Source organism: Balearica regulorum, chromosome 7 (assembly GCF_011004875.1).
Source record: "Balearica regulorum gibbericeps isolate bBalReg1 chromosome 7, bBalReg1.pri, whole genome shotgun sequence".
Taxonomy (NCBI): domain Eukaryota; kingdom Metazoa; phylum Chordata; class Aves; order Gruiformes; family Gruidae; genus Balearica; species Balearica regulorum.
In genome coordinates this window covers 5,578,485-5,600,269 of record NC_046190.1, presented here as the reverse complement: position 1 = coordinate 5,600,269, position 21,785 = coordinate 5,578,485, and the positions used below count along the sequence as shown (strand labels likewise).

General features: G+C 37.0%; 1 protein-coding gene across 8 annotated transcripts in view; it reads right to left on the bottom strand.

Moving 5' to 3' along the window:
* The window catches only part of ATE1 (arginyltransferase 1), an 84,868-nt gene that overhangs the window by 28,661 nt on the left and 34,422 nt on the right, over positions 1-21,785 (bottom strand). For all 8 annotated transcript variants that reach the window (XM_075757759.1, XM_075757756.1, XM_075757757.1 and 5 more), the window contains one exon: positions 20,401-20,500. In XM_075757759.1, coding sequence (XP_075613874.1) covers positions 20,401-20,500 — 100 coding nt within the window. The remainder of the gene's footprint in view (positions 1-20,400; positions 20,501-21,785) is intronic.

Here is a 21,785-nt window from a genome sequence, read left to right as displayed (position 1 = left end):
ATCTTGAGTAAGTGTAAATCAGATTAAGATAATGAGTAAAAGACAAAAAGGAAGACAGCCAAGATTCATGCTAAATATCCTACAACTACCACGCTGTTACTCGGTCATTAACTGTCTACATGCCCTTAATCCACCACAAAAAAATGGAATTAAATTTATCTTAAATTTCACTCTGATTTAAGGTAAATCTCAACACTTTATTTGCCTATGGTGGTCTGCATGGAAGCACTTACAAAGAAATACTTCCCCTCCTCCTGTGAAATACTTTCAGAAAGTATTATCATTTGTTTTCCCAACACATGCTGTTCTCTGGGAATCTCTTGAATTGTTTGGATTTTGTTATCTTCATAACTGCGTACACTCTAAATAGCTGCTTTCACCTTGTCCTCTTTCATAAAAGTAATCTGAAATATTTAACATTTTCTAAGTTGCTTTTGATACTGGAAAATGGTTAACAGGTGTTTGAAAAGGCTCATGGACTGCTAGAGAAAAAAATGCTTTCTATTCAGGAAAAAGGGGAAAGTTTGGGACTTTTTTTTTTCCCCTCTTCTCCTTTCCCCTTTAGTCTCTAACTCTGTCCAGTTCTTCCTCCTTTTATATGCCAATATTATCTTTCCCTCCACTCACCGAGTATAACAAGCTAAGGGACCCTGGGGATGTTTATGTGACAAGATCCAAGCTATGAACTGCTACACATTAATATACAAGTGTGCCATCAGCAAGATCCAAGAAGCCAACAAAGTGCTGCTTTAGATAACGTATATCCATGACCATACTCAAACAGATGCCATTATCCACTCTAACACCACCGTATTAATTACAGAGATAATTCTTTTTCATTTATAAAGACCAGTAAGTGAGAGTTTTCCATTGCTTGTTCTAAGCAACTAAAGCCACTGGATCTGAAATAAAGCCAGTGATTAGGCTAAAAAAGGAAAAAAAATAAATCTGTATGTTCAGGAATTACATCTCCTTGATGACTAGACAATCACACACTTAAATGCCTACTCATGAAAAGACAATTTAAAGATAACTTTTGCAGGGGGGCGGTTGCCAGTCTTTTATGTTCATATTCTTTGCATTTTGAGATTTACTCAATGGGTGTCTCATGTACAGTAACATTTCTGAACTTGGACACAAGCCATTAAACATCTGGGCCTATTCCCACCCCATACCTGTTCTCGCTCTTTTTTTTTTTTCTTTCTAGCTAAGACAGATAGCTAGATACATACATAGAAGCTTTACATTTACTGTTCTTAGATTTCAGTAAAAATCTAAACAGTGAATGCTACTAGGCTGAATTTCCATGAGCATCTTATAAACCGTTGTCTGAAAACAACCTCAAATTTGTGCCCTTTTTGGTAGCAGAGAGATGGGGAAAACCATTCTAAATTAAAATGCTCTCTCCACCCTTTACGGATTCCTCTCCAGCTACACTTCTCAGTCACTTCTGACTCTCCACATTTCCACTGTTCCTTCAACACCATGTATTAATTCAGAGTTTCTAGCCTGTACAATTAGTATCATTGGGAAGCACTGCTTTATGATTTTATATATTTTTGGTAAGTTTGAGCTGGGAGAATTATATAAACAATCCAACATTGCCCTTTCACTTGGGAAGTGCCATGTGATAACTATAAATCATAGCACACAACCTGTGAAGTACGGTGTAAGGCTGCTCAAAGCCATGCGCGTGGTGTTTCATGCTGTAGAGACAATGGTGCAAAAACATTACAAAATAGTCCCTTCCAGACCAACAAGGAGCATTATTTACTCTACAACAGCTATGGTACCCTGGCTCCAGACTTTTGATGACAGAAAGAGCAAGTTTACGGATTCTGAACTGCTCTAAGTTGGCTGGCCATTTATCTAAAGCTGAAATAAAATAATATGCAAGTGACAGACAAGTACGAATCCAACTCTTGAAACTGAGAAACAAAGAGAAATATTACAAGCACGTAGCTACTCCAAAAAGCTTGCATAAAATTAGGGTCACTTTTTAAGCATGCTTTCTAAGTACTTTTACATCATCAAACTATTGATGTATCCATTTTGCCTTTTTGTATTTCCCAAGGTTCCTTTTTTATTATTATTTCTTTTTTTGCTTATATCTGCTAATCTGTGCCATGTACATATTTTATTAAAATACAATACTGAAACTAAGTTTAGCTTTCTTTCAGTGTTCCTACATAAACTTTGTGTTTGGCATACAAAAATACAAGATGCTGATATGGGATGGTACTTACAGGAAAACCATACTGTACGTTCCTGGCTGGAACTCCAGAAACTGCCACCAAGAATACTAAAACACTGCATAGCTTCAAATAGTGCCATTTTATCTCTCTCTTGTTTACTAATACTTGGGCAATCTCAGTGATACTAAACTGGCAGTACACTGACAGCAACATAAGACTGAAATTCTGAAGAATGTTTCGAATTCAAGGTGTATTTGTACACATTTAGAGACTGAGATTCCCTATGAATTTAAAACAGTTGTATGGTCAAATATTTTAGAGGAAAAAACCCATGATTTTATTATTTTAAATAAAATATATAAAACCAGTTAACATTTACTGGAAATTGCCATTAAAAATCCAGTTGGGAACAAGCTAATTAAAGATGGTACCACACAGACATACTACTGAAGCTGGAAGCTAGTATCCATCCTGCTCATAGAGAAGTTACTCAAGAATCCTAAAAAAGTAGCACACTTTGAAAAAGTATGAGTGGAAAACAAGAAGAAAAGAAGAATTAAGCTCATACATTTGATGAATATTAGCTTTGCTGAATTTTAGCCATTTCAACAACTTAAAAAAATATGAAGTATAGTACAGAAAAAAAATGTAATATGTGTTGTCTTTTTACTTCAAAAAACAAAGGTCTCGGGAATAAAAATCGTATCATAACCAAAATGGAACTTGTTTACTTTAAACGTGCTGCAGAAATTCTTAAGGACACCCTAGCATTAAACTTGGAAAAGAAAGATTAAAAAAATCCTGTGTCAAAAAGATAAAACCCAAGTAGGGGCCTCAAGAGGAATGCTTCATTAGAGACACACCAACTATGTTGACTTAGATCTAGCTCAAAAGGAGTTTATTTTGGCAGCTGTGAGAAGCAAAAAAAAGCGAGTGTTTCAATCATGTGGATCCTATATCTTTCTCTTGAAGAGCTGCCATGAGCTGACAATATTTTTTTAGTTCATTAAATTAAATGTATGAAATTAAGTATTAAAGTTTATTTTCTTATATTTAACATAAAGTGACATAATCACAGGAAAAATATGCACAACCTAATATATCATACTCACGCTTTACACTTACATACACAAAATTGTCACACTGATATCAAATAGCTTTAAACATTCATTAATACCTCACTAGCTGGAGTCACATCTAGAAGAACAGCATTCGTCTGAGCAGCTTACAGACATACTCCACAGGAAAGCTGAATTAATGCCCTGTCAAAGAGGCTTCTGCTATCTAGTTATCAAAGTAAAAACACTACAGACCGTGTTTGTTTAATAGAAAAAACACACAGTCAAACACAAAATTAAATTGATAGAATTTAAACGAAAGTAAGCATGGTTTTAAATATTTTTCTGTACAATTGCACAGGGAACCAGAAAATTAACATTCGTCAGAAATAAACTACCAGCGCAACAGGAATGGCTGTGAGGGCAGTGTCCATAATTTTTTTTAAATTCTTTTTTAAAATGACTCACTTCAATTCTGTTTTTTCTCATCTTTCAAAGCAATAAAGACCCTGAGTAATTCTAAAGGACAACACACGAGAAAAGCTGGTATATTCACCAGTAAGATACAGTATTTACTTTCGGGTATCTATAAAGTCTCACATTTACTCTTTTGCAACTTTACTCTTAACTCAACTGCAGCTTCTCTGCTTCTGGATAAAACTGTTCAGTACCAACAGGGCACACAGAATCTTGTGTTTCTTCCCATCAGTGAATTTCTCTGTATTTTTAACCCTTTTGACAATTCTTTGCCTGGATGTCCATCTTCAAATCAAACTCCCCATTACAGCCATTGTGTTCCGTAGTTACCTCCAAGACCTTGTGCCATTTTCCCCAGCAAGTGTGAGTGCTCAGCAGTGTCCAAGCTTTCCCTGACTTTTCTAGTGTCTCTCCAACAACTATCTTCAATGAGTCTTCTCTGGAGCCCCAAATCATCTTGTCTCCCACCTACAAAAAACCCTCAACCCTTCATCCCTCTCACCCACCCATGAGCCCCAAGCTGCTCAGAGCACAGGCTAGTACTTGCTACTCAGTGCTCTTCTTCTCAGCCTTACAGGTCAGATCTCCCTCTGCGTTACCACCTACACCCACCACACCACCTCTGGGAATACTACCTCCATACTAGACATTCCCAAAGCTTTGCTTCTGCATCTAATGGGGTTTCCAAAAACTCAGCCAGAAACACAGAGAACTTGCCAAAAATCTATCCAGACATGACTCTGAGGGCAAGAAAATAAGAGCTGCCCAGGAAAGTCTGGGCTGATGGTAGCCTTATGCTGAATAAATAATTTCATACTTCACCTTCATGCTCAGCTATTGACTCAGTCTGTGGAATATTTGAAGACATAATAAATACTAGAATAATTGACAGCTTTTTAAATTGTGAAACACTGATATTCAGGAGTTAACATATACTCTTAATTAGGAATTGAGAGATGTTGGCTTTAGATTACAACGTGTTATGTGGGATTTTCAAAAGCAGTTACAGTGTTTATGCAATCAAATCATGCTGAAAAACAATGTCACTTTAAAAATTGCCACTCCAGCTTTTTCCATTTCTATTTGCTTTCATCCATCTAAGAACAAGAAATAATATTCTGAATCGATAATTCAGAACAGTACAAGATTTTTAACTTTAAGGCTTTCTATCAATATATGGTACACTTGACATGTTTTTTTTAAGTCCAACAATAAAAAAAACCCTAGTAAAAGCTAAATAATTTACCTGTAGTCGTTCAACACTGAAATATACCCAACCCAGTACTAAAGAAACAACTTCAACAACAGTGGTACAGATACACAAATAGGTGGTAACGGTAATCTTAGGACAGTAGAAAAGAGTAAAGTTGTAGCACAAAGTGGAGAAAACAGCACAGGAAAGTTATTAGTAAAAATTCTAATTTCTGCAGGATCTTGACTAAATAATATTGCAAAATTCAAGTTAACACATCATTAACTCACAAAAAGATGTTATTCAGACTAAAAATCTGAAGGAGAAAATTAGGCAATGATAAACCTCCACGTTTAAATGCTTACAATGTATATTATCAGGACACAGTAACACATCTCTGCCAAAAAAATCTAAACTTCCTTGTCTTCCCTACATCTGCAGATTAAAAAAATGAAAAATAAAAAGGCTCGCTTTACCACAGTATTCCAAGCATGTGTTAGAACTTAAACCCTAACAGCAAGTAAAGCACCAACTAACTGTACAAAGTATCAATGAGTATCTGTACAAAAATTCTGGACCAACAAAACAAGTTTTTCTATTGTCACTAAAAATGTTTATTTTCATAGTACGTTTTCATTCATGAAAAAAGCATTCTAATTTTAGGTCCATTTTGTTTGTCAAGCATTTGTTAAACAAGCTTGCTTTGTTTGCTGGGAGAGGAGAATTTGTAAACAAAGCCTGTCTGTGCTCTCTGAGGAGTCCGTTTTCGGCAGGAGACCATCCTGCTCCGCTTTGGGACCAACTCAGCACATGGAGCTCACAAACCACACGTCTGAACCGAAGCCATTAGTGACCTCACTGCAGTAGTCTCAACACGAGGCAAAAATCTGTATTGCAAAAAAAAAAAGCGTTTTGTCACCACCATAGCAGAGATGGTCTGAGGGCTCCAAAACTGGAAACGTGTAAAGCAAAGCGGCATCGCGCCTCCCCTACGCCGCACGCAAACACCTACCACACGGAGCCGAACCCCCGGCACTGCAGAAAGCGGCATCCGAGCTGCCACCAGAGCCCGTACCAGCTTCTGTTCATCTTCTCAGCCTAAAGACTCAAAACTGAAAGCCAGGCTGTAGCTATACTAGTTGCCAGAAGAAATACCAGACTGGGAGAGCCCCAGTTTCTGGGCTTCAGGGCATCTGAGTCCCTCTGGGACCGTGCTAGATATGAGAAAGTGAGGAAAGAGTCCAAGCATAGGAACACTCAACAAATGTAGGAATAAGACATAGAAAATATGGCTAGATAGAGAGATGTACTGAATTTTTGACAAGCTATTTTGCAAGGAAGGACATCTGCCTCAGGACATACTATAGTAAAAATAATTGTATCCTTTCAACGTGTTCTTTTGACCTTGACTTGTTTTCAAACTCCTCCTTATGTTAATGAATTCTGTCTCCTTAATTATAAACAAAATATTAAACTTATAGAACTGGAATTCTTGTCAAGTAAGTCAATTTTTATTACACAAAAGTGAACAAAATGAAGTTTTAGTAACAAATTCTGTAGCGGTAATTCTGCATGCAGATTTTGCATCTATTAGCAATGTAAATGCACACGTGCATGCTTGTGGCTCTGTAAAACTGCCCAACATTATTCTCATAGTTGATTCAAACAGAATCACTATTATGCTTTCATCCAAATTATTACCATTAAAAGGTATAAAAACGTCTACTTGCATGTTTAGAAAACATACTGTTTAACATTATGTATCCCCAAAGTCTTTGAGTTGAAACATCAACACTTCAGGTTTCTCTTAATGCCAGATGTTTGGAAACTGTTTTCTTTATAATCACCTTCACAGAAGAAAACAAGTTTGAAGGCAAATGGGCTGGAATCAGTAACTATACCATATGCTATGTTAAATCCTGATCATATCAAAACCTGGTAATTCAAGGGTATATTAAACATACATCCAAATATAGGGTGGTATTAAAATTAAAACTGCACTTAAAAAAAAATAATCAAGAACTTTGTTGACATTCTAACAGTTTATAGTCCTTGTTTTTCAGAGTTAAAACAGTTTAAAAATTGCCCAGGTAATCACCTTGCCTTATTTTAAAATCAATAAACCTCCATACCATATTCAAGTGCATGCCTGTCTTGAAACACACAAGCAGTTTCAGGCACTTCCATGCATTTTTAACACACTTCTAAAACAGAGAGCAAAGTATAACAAATACTTGGACGTTTAGCATCATATGCCAATAAATATTGACACCATAGTTTAATCCAGATCTAGACACCTAAAGGACAGTGGCCAAAAATGTTTTTATAAACCTTTCTGCCTCCTGTTCAGCCTCGGTGGCATCTGAGGCTGGTTTAACGCGCAGCAGCTTGCAGCGGGCACGGGGAGGCTGTTGTGCTGGGCAGGTTTGGCAGAATCATAGAACTATAGAATCATTTTGCTTGGAAAAGACCTTTAAGATCATCAAGTCCAATCGTTAACAAAGCGTGGCACATTCCAACTCCACCACCACCCCCTGCAGAAGGTCTCCAGCTGCCCCTTCAGGGAAGTTTTCTCTTGGAGTTGCTCTGTCCAAGCAACCTAATGCAGCCAGGAGCCAAGAATTTGGCTGTAAACCCTGAAAGAGTTCATAAATCTCAGGGCAGGAACAATATCTGCAGTTTTAAGAGACTCTCAGGAGAAGGTTCACACTCATTCTTGTTTGTTGTTGCTCTAAATACACGCCATCACCACAGACACAAGAGGATTAAAGAAAGCCCACCTTACGCAGAATTTAGCTTGTAGGGTACTAGAGATTTTTAGATTCTTTTGTGGCGGTTTGCAACTTTTCCAACTTAACGACCATTGGCTTGAGGAATATTATAATCTCTTTTCTTGGATCATCACACTAACTTCCTCGCACAGCACTATCATTTAAAACTTCATCAGAAGGTGGGGCTGTTAGTACAGGCATTTGAGGACTAACAATTCAGTCACCAATGGGATCAAGATGCCATTTAACATACAGAGTTTCTTTACCATCTCCCACTGATAGAGAAACACTTTGTGCTTATAAATCCATTAAACCATCATCAGCAACAAAACCTGAAACAGATACAGTTCTCAAAGAAACCAATTTATCTTCTAAAATAAAGTTTCAGTCAGGGCTTCAACATGAGCTCTATTAGAAGCACATCGATTTATGAGAAACACATAAAAGACCATCTTGCAATAATTTAGGCTGCACAGGTGCTGTCCTTTGGATCCCTCCTCAATGCCACACCTAATTTAGCAGGAATTGTGATGGAGCAGCCCCAAAGCTTCTCCGTGTGGAGACCTTCCCACCTGATCTCCCTGCACAGCATCCTCAGATTGCCCAAACTGAGAAGCAGAGGCAGAACTCAGGACTGGCTCTCAGCTGGCACTACAGCTTTTTACTCAGTGTCCTTCACTGCCACTCTAAGATATACATGGAGGATGCAAAGAGTAGCAAGCCCTCCCAAATATACTGTAATATCTCTCTGCTTTCCTCTGAATGGAAGATAATTAAAAACAATTAATAGCAAGGCACATGATGCCAACTGGTAAAGACTAAAATGGAAAGAATGTAAAAAAAACCCCAATTCATAAAATAAATAATGGGTCAACTTTACCGACCATATTAGTACTAGGTAGCCCTTGAAAACACTAGCTTCAATATCTTAAATAAATAAATTAAATCAGTGGAACAAAAAGGTCATCTTGTCTTCTGTCCATTCATAAAACAACAGCGCATTTGTGTTGGGGCGAACAGAGAATTTGGTTCCTGTGTACTTTTGCTCCACAAACCCATTCTTCTTTAATTAGTTGACAATGGGGTCATTTTCATACCCTTTTTTTGTCATTCTAGCTCAGTGTTATTTGTGAAATGAGAATGGGGAAGGAAGCAAACAGCATGATATTCTATTAAAAAACATGATCCACTCCCCTGAAACCTTTCTAGTAAGAATCCCCAAATTATCTAACACAGCAAATAACTCCTCTTAACAGTTTCAGTCATTCCTTTTAGAAAAGTTCAGTTATTCAGTTGAAAACAATTAACCAAAGTAAAGTTTGCAGCAGTGGTTAACTCTCTCACATGATAAGCAGAAACCTCAGGGCCGTGTCTGGAAACAGCAAGTGGGTTCTGTGGTTTTGGGGTTGTTTTTTTTTTCCCATTTCACGCTCAGAAAACAATAGTTTGCTGAGCTCCCAGGTCTTGCTAGGCCTCCCCAATAAGGTAACCTTTGAATGCCTTTGGGATCTGATTTTATTAGATCAAGAAAAAGCTCTAAAGAAGCTGTAACACAAATATTTCACCTCTCCATTGACCCTTCTGCTCAGTGCCCTGCTCTGTGCAATCGCAGAGCTCCTGTGACCTCGTAACAGTCTTCATGAAAACATGGTACGACCCAAGAGCCTGCCAGGCTCCACAAACTTCGACTACTGCCTCTAACAGCAATTGAAGAGAGTATGGATTTGGTTTTAAACTCTTTGCATCTGAACAACGTTGGTGGCTACCACAGGATAACACAAAGCAAGCTCCTCCCCTAGTAGTGATATGCTGGTGGTGTGAAAATCCCGTAATTACCATCATCTGCAGTCCGGTACTAATGCATCTTTGCTCTGGGTTTTGCTTATTCTTAATTTGTTACTGGCTTTGAACTGCCACTTCCAGCATTTACTATAACACTATAAATAATAATTTACTATAATAAGGAAGGTAAAACTCATCCAGAAGATCTCCATAGGCACGGTAAGGAACAACCACAAAATCCTCTGTTTTGTCACCTCGTTTAATGCAATATTCTCTCCTAAAAGAAAAATGCAACTTTAAAAGAGACTTAGGAAAACCGCAATGAGCGGCAGAGAGATTCCAGCACGTATACACACGTGCCTTCCTAGTCCCATAGTCACAAACCTTGACACTAAAAATAACTCAGCCCAAGTCCCAATTTAGCCCATTCTGAAAACTTTATACTCGCACAATTCTCATTTTTTCTCCTTTCCACCCTTTCTCCTTGCCTCCAGAGCCTACTATCTTCTTTAGTACAATGAAGGCAATAAATTGTGTTATATAAACAAATGGTAGAAGCTGATGCCAGCATTTGAGAGCCTTAGACAGAAGGCTTAGTTTTAGACATCATTCTTTATGACAGAAATGTAGACGTGACGGTAGCCATCAGGCTTAAAGAGAAGGGTGTTGCAAAAAAAAAAAAAAAAAAATCAACCACAAACCCAAGCACCACCTTTTTTTCTTTAATGTGGATGGTAGGTAGGACAAAATGTAATACTTAGGAAGAAAAGTTCAGGTCAGACATGAATACATTCAATGGGAAGACTAATAAAGCACAAGAACATACAGGGATATAACCACCAACACACAGAGGTGTGTGTAAGTTTATCAAAAGAGACTTTTGGCACACATACGTCCAACGGGTCTTAAAAGTTAGCACAAATGTAGCTGACCCTGACTTGGAGTAAGGGGATGGACTACATAAACCCCCATGGCCCTTGACACGTCTACTTTTCTATGATTGTACTATTCCCTCCAGGCTCCGAATCACTCCCCTCCCCAGGGGTCTGGGACTCTCGTTCCCATTCAAACACTGATGATGAACTTTTTTCAAACTAGACTGTTAGCAGCATTGTGTTTAGTATAAGGATTGAGGATAAATAATAGAACCTCTTTAATATATTTTTACTTGGAGACTCAGTACAGTCAGCAGCTAAACAAATTCAGACAAAGAAAATAATCATTCAAAATAACAAATTGTCATCTAGATTAAATGTAACACTTCTCTGAAGTGTACTGTGATACCTCTGTAAAATTAATGAGGTCTTAGTAAAACCAGACCTCATTAAAGTATCTACCATTAAATCTTTCCTGGAAAATTGGAGAAAAAACATCTCTTATGTAGATTAACTGATGTGTCAGCCAGCTCCTACTGTAAAGACCACAAGGTGAAACACAGCAGAGCCAGGAAAAGCAGGAGTTCCTGGCTTTCAGGCCAAATAAATTCCACTTGACAATATTGCCTAGTTAGAGCTAATATAATCAGCAAAATAGCAAAAATAAGAAAGAATACAATAAGAGCAATCGGATCTGAAGTTTAATGAGAGATCCAATACTCCAAGTGTTGCCAGACTCAATAAGTGTGCTGCATAGATAAAACTAACCAGTGTTTCAATGACCTACACTTCCATGACAGATTTAAAGGGCTGATTTTTCTCCACAACACAAAAACTTTGATATTTTGCCCAAGACTTGAAAACTGGCATGGCTATGAACAACTACACACAGAGACTATGTTAGGGAAACAGCATTGTCTTCATAAATATATTTGAACCTTTTGCATCATGGCATTGTAAGATGTCCATCTCCGCATATTCAAAATCACTCACTTCTGGGAATGCCCACAAAGAGATGGGTAGACAGACAAAATTCAGAAGAACATTAACTAGTGTTTGAGGATTATCCAAAAATTATTAAATCAACAGAAAAACAAAGTGAAGCTGACAAAGCAGCACTATATTCATTTGCTTGTTAGAAACTTTACACTCAATTCCATGCATTCTTACACTTACTAGCAAGGACTAATGGATTTATAGAACTATAATTGGAACATTCTGAAACATGAATTGTGACCTCATTCCTCAGATGGAGAAGAATTAAAGACACATGAATTGTGAAGTATATTATTCCCCCTCAAAAAAAATAAAAAAACCAACCAAAACCCACACCTCTTTTGTCCATATATTTCACAGTTTACAGTTCTCACTTTAATTGCTAATGGTTGCTATGGAGTCCTCAAATAAGCCTGCAAATAAGATTTAGTACAAGTCAGCAATAAGCAGTGAATTTATGACTATGCAGAGTCATGAATTAGACATGAGAAATTTCTACCAGCTATTATCATTCAGAAGATGGTTTGCCTCGGGTTTATTAACATGATCCTGAATAAATCTTTTTAGCAGCTCCTTTCAACAGAGACAAGCAAGTTACCTCTAATAACTCTGAAAACATCCACTGGTACAGAATCGGCCTGCACTTCAACAAACCATACCTCTCACTCTTGGACTTTTATGAAAATGAGGTTAGATTTTAGTTTACTTAGTCCTCATACAAATTAACAAAATCACCTTTATAAAAGAAACACGATAGGGAAATTTTCCCAAGTTAATAAAATTCTTGTAACAATAAAAGGTGTAGAACTTATCCCTGCTGATGTGCATATGTAGGTAGTTAATACCACCTCTATCCCATTTCTATGTTTATTCTTGAAAACATCTGAACTATGATTTCTGAATATATACCTCTTTATGTACTAACAAATCCCTCATATGGAGAACAAAGAATCTTTACTGATACATTAGAATCAGTAGTAGCATCAACATTGTAATCAATATCAGTAAATAACCAATATTCAAAGTCTGATATTTAAATCACCTCATATTTGGAATTACTTAAAAGAGGCAGTGTATGACTTTGAACATTTCTCTGAATGGGAACTGGTTCTTTTGGGTTTTTTTTTTTTTTGGTTGGTTGGTTTTGGGTGGAGGGATTTGTTTGTTTTTTTAAACACTGCATGAAAGTAAGAGAACCTGATCCAAGCCTCATACAGAAGATAACAAATGGATAGTTTTAAGAGGATGTACTCCTCTTTAATAACATTTATTTCTCCAGTATAGAGAAGCACACAAAAAAAGTTTACTCAATATGAGGCAATTTGTTTTGTAATCAAAGATCCATCAAATAACAAGTAACAGGTATACAGCTGAAACTGTAGGAAGGCCATGTCTCACAAATACTACTTCACTCCGAAAATTACTTTCAGAGAGAATTCCTTCCAAGCTTGTACAACATACACCCCAAAATTTCTGCTTTTGGACACGTGTTTATTTTCTCAAGGGGCACTACAGTAATGAGAAAGAGATTTGTTCACTTCAGAGGTCAGCTGAGACCTATAGAACAGACATTTCTTTCTGCTCTGATAAAAGTCTACAAATAATACAATCAGGCATAAATATACATATTCTTTTCACTTCAGTTCTGCTACACTTCAATCATCTTAAACTTCAAGTAAACAACTGAAAAGAAATCCACATTTCCAAAATTAGAAAAATAAAGCCCCAGGGACATGTTCACATTTTTCCCCAGGGAGCTCTGACTGACAAAAAAAAATAAGTGCTGAGTGCAAATATTTTAAAAGGAAAAATAAAGGTAAAAAAAAGGACATAGTTGGGATCTGTGTTTGTTTCTAGTAGAAAAATGAGATTCCAACTGGTTTTAACCCTGCAAATGCTGGGCGAAATTCAGCACAGCTTCAACACTTGCACTAGGGAAAAACTGTAATAATTTACCAATTATACACAGTATAATCAGCAGCTTAGGAAAAAACAAAACACAAAGAAGTAATTGCATTGACTTCTGGTTTTAATAATTTTATTGTCAGTGGAAATCCACTGTCAGCACTCAGTAATGGCTGTTGCTATCCGGAACAGAGCATCTCCTTATTCCTGCTTTTTGATGCTCATAATAATGCGGTTTTCACAAGCTGACTAGAAATGCCTTAAAGAAAAAAGAAAAGCAACCTAGAAAGTGGCCTCAAACACTATGTAAGATGCTGTTCAAAGTAAATAAGAAATACTTTGAAATATTTATCACTAGCACTACATCAAGAGCTAAAGAACTAATAATTTTTCACCCATGGTAATTTTTTAATGTGCCCTACATTCTCATAGTTGTTTATTCCAACATGTTTAGTTACATTTACTCAGTGTGGGCTCTAAAGTAGTAGGTAATAGTCTTCCAGATGAGGAAAAGGTGAAAGAAGAAAGCTTTTATGGAAGAAAGGAACACAAGAAGAAAAAAAAAAAAGGGGGGGAGGGAGCAGCAAAGGACACTGCAGTCCTGAATATAGCATATGACTTATCAGATCCAAAAAACAGACAGCCAACCTTTAGTCAAAACACATTTGATAAAATACACATAGAGAGATAAGGACTTTTTGTGTTAGTTACAACTTGAAGGAATATTAAAGCAGCTTGATTTTCAGAAGCATTTAACACATGTACACCGAGTCAATCATCCAAAATAGTTTTGGAAGTCTTGGCTAGCCACTTTAAAAGACTTCTCAAAATCCCTTGGGTTCTAATGCCAAAACTCCACTATAATTCAGAATAGGTTTTTTCCCCTCGGTCACTACCCCAAACCATTAGAAGGAACAAAGACATGAGGTAAGTTCAGAGCTCTGAAGAACTGAATGTTCAATTTTTAGCTGCTGATGCAGAGGACTATCCTGGCCAGTGGGGAAATCTGGTGAAGAAACAGAAGGAAGGAAGAAGGAAGACAGTTAAAAGTGATGTTAACATAAGACATACAGAAAAATAGGGATTTTTTTTCCCCTCACACACTTCCGTAACATAATTTTGAGGGCTTTTTTAAATTACTGTATGGTTTTGTCTTTGTTTATTATTTTGTTTGTTTTTAACAGTCTTAAAAAAAAAAAAAATCAAAACCACTGGGTTGCCAAAACTCTTATTGCTCTCTTAGAGTATATAATGGCTTTTCAGCCCCGATATTTCAGTTCTTTATTAACAAATGGTATTGCAAGCAACAGCTTGACACTATATAACAAGTACTGACTTTTCAGAATATTTAGTTGACTATTCATGACTTGTTTATAAAATAAAATTATGTTTTGTACTAATTTGAATGCATTCTTATTCCTAGAAACTGACAAAATTAATCCTGGAAAAGCTACTAGTCCGAGTGCTAACAGACTCGAGCAGAGCAACTCCAGTTCTCCAAACTACTCTCACTTATCATCTTTTCCCAGTGAGAAAAGCAGGCTGACAGCTGGTAGCCACTTCAAAACATGCTGAATCAAAAGACCAAGCACGGAGGTATAAATATGCCAGCTCTTTTTGTGTGGAACTCGTGATATTCTGTAAAGCTGTCTGCTGCTCAGTGGCAGAACCCTAAGTGCGTGCTTATACTCCAAAATCACATTAAGTCACGTCACATTAAGTCGCCTTCCCTCACACATTTTGGCTTATGTAGCAAATCCAAGCTCATTGAAAAGATTAACTAAATTCCACAGTCAGAAACAGCAGAAGAGTCAGGATGGGCAAGGATGAACAAGACCTTTGTGGATCCCGTGGATGTGGAAGTCCAGGCTACCACGGGATGCATTTCACTGCTGCCGGAGGAGTGATGCTGAAATTCCTGAAAGCAGCCAAAGAAATTGGCTCTCGAGCACCATAAAATTCCAGGGGCACCACTTACGACCACAGTCAGTCTGAGGTATTTAGTTTAAGAATGATTAATCACAGATGAATCAGCCTTTTGTTTCTTTTCTGACATTTCAGAACCCTTTCTAGTATTCCATCTATCTGAAGTCTGGCCATGCCTTGATACCAAAGGAGACTGTTTGAAATAATTCCATTTACTTTGGCCTGCATACAAGTCTGGATAAAGATTTCAGTCAAAACACCTCTTCACATCATAGAATGGTTCTAAAATGGTACACAGAGATAACACAGCAAGAAGACATTAAATCTGTTATGCACTTCAAAGTACGCTGATAGTTATTTACAAGATCAGCGGAGCGGCTTCAGGGAAAGCAGATCACTGACCAAAACAAGTAACGATACGTGCTCCAATTGCACTATTTGCATGCAAATATCGACACTGAAAAAACCTCAGAAAACACCCAAACTAAGGAAATTCACGTAGAAAACATCACCAACAAAACCCTTCCAATACAAGAACTTGGAGGAGAACTTAATTTAAGGTCAACAGTGGTCTGAATGGCAAATGCAAGGCAGCAAGTACGCTTACTATTTATATCAGAAGCACAAACCCAAAATCTAGTTAGTGTCAATCACGGCAATACTCAAAAATCAGTATGAAAGAACTGTAATGGAAAGAACAGAAAGGATCTCAAAGAGTTCACCAGTGACTGGAAAATGTGAATTTAGTAACAGAGAGCCATGGAGTAAAGTTATTTACTTGGAAAGATGCAGGATAAAAGAGAGTATCAGTATACGAAAAAAATCCAAGATCCTCTCACGCATCAATCCGATACGGCTGTTCACTAAAGGTGGTTCTTTTAGTTGTGTAACTCTATAAATGTGTTTGTAAACAAATGTTTTAAACTGAAACACACTGCAATACTTAAACACATGAGAAGCATTTCTTATACTTAAATTTTATCACAGACTCCAAAATGCATTAGGAAAAAGACTTTGCATCTTCTAAGTCCTGGAAAATTTTCCAGGAGACTTATTTTCCAACATAAGAACTACCACATCTAACAGAGTCTGAAAAGTTCTACCACAAGGTCATGAATTTCTTCAGAGAACCCATTTTAATCTTGTATTACCCCAACCTACCTGGAAAAAATGGAACAAAGCCATTGCTTAAGGTTTTTCATAGGATTTTTCCATATTAACATAGTTAATAGGACTACAGAAATCCTTTTGTCTCAATTTAATGTAGATTTTATTTTACCAGGTCATAAATATTAACCTGTACATGGGAACAAATCTAAGAGAAGCTGGGAACTAAAGAATAGCCTAATATTGCGATCTGTTCCCTTCCCCCATCTTAAGTAATTTCACCACAACTCTACAGTTTTAAAATCACATTGCAATCAAATGCAAACTCTTTGGGAACAAAAGGAAAGGGAAGAGAACAGCGAGTCAAAAGGGAGCTTTATTTTTAAGAACTTCCGTAGTTATGTCTGATCCATGGGGTGGATGATGCTTTTTAACCATTTATCTTCCTGCCTGATAATCCAGAATTCTCCAACTCTGTTACTGAGCCAGAGGAATCCTGACTTGGGGATCCTCTTTCAGGACGCTCAGGCCTCCAATCTTCCACTGGATTACACACTATTTACACCCAAAATTGTATCATTTCTGGAAACAGAATCCTTCAAATGAAAAGATCATACACTGACCCCCCCAATAACGTATTCTCTGCCAGTTCAGCCCCTGACCTGCTCAGTGGTGCCTAAAAATTCAGCAGCTGCCTAGACATTCTGTCCATATCGAGGGTGATTGCTCAAAGAAACTTTCGAGGATAAAGATATAGACAGCATTTTAAGAACTGCATAAAAAGCAGAACACGCATATTAGCAGCCTTATTAAAAAAAAAAACAAACAAACAAACCTCCAACAAAATATTCTGTCAGTGCCAAGGAAACTCTTTATAGCACACAACATAACCAAGATGATCTGATGCAGGGGGGAGCTGTTAATGTATATAGCCCAATCACTTGTATATATGATCACCTATTACCTATGCTTTAAAAACCCCGCTGTTTGACTGTTACATCCACAAAAAAGTCAGAATCCAGAAGAGATGTCTGCAATTTGCATTCCACGAAAGTACCCGTGCAGAACAAGGCTTTCATGCTTGCTGTTGGATATCTATAGCTCCAATCTAGGAGCCATGCGTATTTAAAACAAAACGTCCAGCTATGTCCTCATGGGCACAACATTAATGCATCAGTCCTGGATTGTAATACGAGTACAACAGTTCATTGCACAGATCTCCAATTATTCCAGCCCCATCTTGTACAGAAGACTGAGTTTTATTCCATGCAAAGTGGAACACTGTCAAACTCCTTAAATCAACATAAAGTCACTGTTCCTTATACATCCCAATTTGTCAGCTATCCCTCTTCAGTCAGTGGGAAGACACACAGCTGTTTGGTACAAACCAGTAGTCAAGCTGAGGCATCTTTGCTAGAAGTAGTCTACTATTGCATTTCCACTAAAAATCAAATGCAATTGTCAGCTTATGCACTTCCACTGATCGCAATCTGTGACTAGAAGGAAGAAAATCTTCAAAGATTTCCAAAATCCTGTGACTTCACTGGAAATAAATACAGCATGCATGTGCTCGTTGTAAGGCACTGCTTAGTTAAAGAACTGATACTGTGCCTAGCTTCCGTTTCTAAACGTCCTAGGACAAATTATTTGCAAAGAAAATTACAGAGGATAAACCCCAGTGGTTAGCTTTTCAGCGCCTTCCTCTTCTTTCCTTCATTTAATTTGCTTACCTGACATCAATTTAAGAAGTTACCTACAGCCTGTCATTCTTCCACACTAATATCATTAAGGGAAGGGAGCCTCTAACATCTCTATTAAACCCGAATCAAGCAAAGTCTTCAACATGTAATGCCTCTAAGTCAACGAGGCATTACTGAAATGACTTAATCTGCAAAGTCAGTACTTGCCCACCCTACTTTACCACTACCAATCACTTCACAAAAGTAGTAGCATTATCCAGACGCATTTCAGAGCTTAGTTTTAAAATTTGTTTCCAGCGTACTACTTCAGTGAGGGTAAAGTGGAACTACAGAATAATGTCCACCTGCTTTTCTATTCCATTACATTTGGCCACTTCTAAAACAAATATACACGGGAAGAGAAACAGAACATAAAATAAAACCCCTTGCAATTAATTATTAAACTATTACTTGCTCAAGACAGAGCATTACTTACCTGCTACTGTATGTGTTCTAAATATGTATGTATAGGCTTCTTCTCCCCACCCTCTGTCCCAGTAGTTCTCCTACTGGGTCACGATTAATTACCTAAGCACATTGACGTGTATAGGTTTCTGGAAGACTAAAACGTATATTCTATCAAATCACAGTCATATCAGATAGTCAGTAAGCGTAAGCAAGGGAAGAAAAGGAGCTTTTGTTGGGGGGGAAAAAGGTTATAATACTCCCACTACAATTTATTCAATTTCCATTATTTGAGAATGAGAACTAGAAGCATCGCAAGAATCTTCCATTCTTGATGCAATCATTTTCAAACAACAGCACAGGCCCAACAGAAGAGACATCACATTATAATAAGTAATATAAATGTACAGTGGCTACTGAGGTTAGCTCCCAGTTTTACAGAATTTAATCTTCATATTTAAAGTTTGCTAATTTAATACATTGACTCATGTATGAGCTTTGTTTAATCCATGTATACAAGGTTCACATTTTTATTAAAACTTACTACAAGCGGCTGAACCCAAAGTTTCTTAGCAGTGATATCTTTCAGAACGGGGATGGTTTTTGCCATTATAGTCAGATTTGTTTCTTAAGTGCCCTAGAGTAAACTAAATGCATTCTTTGTAGAAGTCTTGAACTAAGGAGGTTGTAGAATAGATAAGGGATGTTAAATAGCAGTGTCTCAACATGAACAAATCATCCCAAACTTTTAAATGTTTCTGAAGAGTAGAGCAAGTAATCATAAGCTATGGTTCAAGCTGGTGATGCCATAGCCTTTAAGGTGATTTCAATGACAGAGGCAGCGTTTTCCAACTGACTAATTTGCTTTCCTCAGACTTAATATTCTCTTTGTTTGGCCAGCAGATGTAGATGATAAACTCAAGTTGGCAAAGGGAGGGGAAAAAAAAGAAAAGAAAAAAAAAATAAGAGGGAGGGATTTGCTAATTTGTTATTTTCAGGAGACTCAGCCATCATGGTCACCTGTAGCGTAGACCACAATAAAGCTGAAATGGTTTTTCCTTCACAACCATCACTTCAATAAGCCTCACAATTTTCTGGCTATCTGAAAACTAGTGGAAAACACTGCAGCACACTGGGAGGGGGGCGGAGAAAACACTGCACCTCTTCCTCTAGATTTCATGACACTTTGTATCTTTCCACATTATTAATCAATATATTTGGTTACATGTAGGTGTTCCAAAAATTTTTATCAATACTCAGTACTCTGAAATTGTACCATAATTTTCAAAAAGCAACGATAAATTTACAAAAAAAAAAAAAGACACCACAGTCACAAGACCTAAAAAAAACACAGAAGAGACCCTTAGGCACTCAGGTCTAAACAAAGCAGAAACTAACAGGGGTTACAAAGGAGGGTTGGTGGCAGATTGGTTATTCTAACCATTCTGTGGATTCTCCTTGACCCTTGACCCTCAAAAATCTGCTACCTGGCTCAAAATTGCCGCTAACCTAGCTTCTCACTGGTTTCATCGGCAGAGCAAGTCCCCTATCTCTAACAAGGAACAAAGAGGAAAAACCCAAGTACAGCCAAGACCACGAAGGCACGTTATCACTGTCACTAAGCAACAGTTCCACAAACATGCAAACCTAAAAAAAGGGAGAAATTTAGTCTATTGGAAGATATACTGTAAACATAAGATAGCCAGGTAACCAAATGACAAATTATTATCTGACAGCCTTGAAAATCTCTCCACGTGAACTGCTTTTAAGCCAACTTGTAATAAATACCACATGCAGCTAAATTAAAAAAAAAATCCTAAGCCAAGTTAAATAATAGCCAACATTCAAATTTAACCATATAAAGTCTACATTAAGATCCAAAGTGACAATTACAAAATATTATATTACTATGAACACTGTCAAATGCTTTGAATAATAGTACACTAAGGAAATAAGTAAAAACACACTTTACCTTGTATCTCATTTTGGGGCATGAATGAATGTAGAAACCCATGTAATAAAAACAGAGATCAGGAGCTTTTTCATGAAGTTGCCTAGTAAAAGCAATTTCCCTGTGAAAGGAAAGAAGAGACTAATTACTTTTGAATACAATTCATACACTCATTTTACCTCTCCATATTGAAATATTTTGCAGCTACCTGGCTCTTGACCTATTTAAAGGACTAGACTTCTATCAAATAAAAAAATGAAGATAATAAACTCAAAACGAATGCTTATAAAAGCCCCAAGATAATAAACTGAAAATCAATGCTTAAAAAACAAACAAATCACCAAAATGCAAAACACTACGTCAGACTTCAAAAGACTTTCATTTTTGTGTTTTGTCCTGCCAATTGACTGACTTGAAATTCAAACAGAAGTCACTAAAAGCCTCCATTTTACAAGTTTCTTATTAATATTCATATTTCTACAGAAATGTGGCCTAGCTATTGTACACAGAGTGGCTAGTGTGGCTCAGGAAAACAGCAGTGAATTTTTGAAAAACAAGCTTCAAGGCTAAGCCTCTTGTTTGTTCTATTAGTTGTGTTCTAGCAATTCACATGTAAAAACATCCATCTTTAAGCAACAAAAAGTATTTTTCACCCATCCCGTGTTTGTCTGTATGATTTTCTCATTTATTCTGAAAGACAAGTGTCAATGAATTCCGAAACAAGTTTGCTTTTTATTTTACTGGCACAAAGAAAGTAGTAGTATTACAAAGATTCAGCCACTGTTTCCACAATAATATTCATTTTTACAGCATTTGTAACTTTGGAGTTCACTTTTGTAACAAATTTGACAAAACATGGCTGTTGGTTCTTAACTTTGTGTCGAAGGGGTAAGAGGATACAAGTATGTGCATATAGGAAGCATGCACAAATACTGGGGTTCTTTTATCGCTTAATATTAGGTTAGTAATGAGGATGTTTAAATATACGTAAAACCTAACATTTTAGTCACATGGAGTTTGCTGAGACCATCATGAGTTTGTTATAACTCTGTGTGTGTGTGTGTCTCTCTCTCTCTATATATATATCTGTTCAAAGAGGAGAACGTCTAGAAATAAGTTACTCCATATCTGAAAATCCAGGTAAACACAACAGAGTCCAGAAGTAAGATTTATGTATTACTAAAAATGTACAAACATGCACTTCATAAACATAGTCTTTAAGACATGGCGTAAAGTTAAACAATCTTACCATTTCATGCAGATTATTCTGGACCTAATTAAACAAATACCTTTCTGCAATTCAAAAAGCTGGAAGACTACAGGGAAAAAACATTATCTTTGCATTTCAAGATCTCTTAAACACTCTTTCCAATTGGACTACATTGTCTGATTTAATATAACAGAAA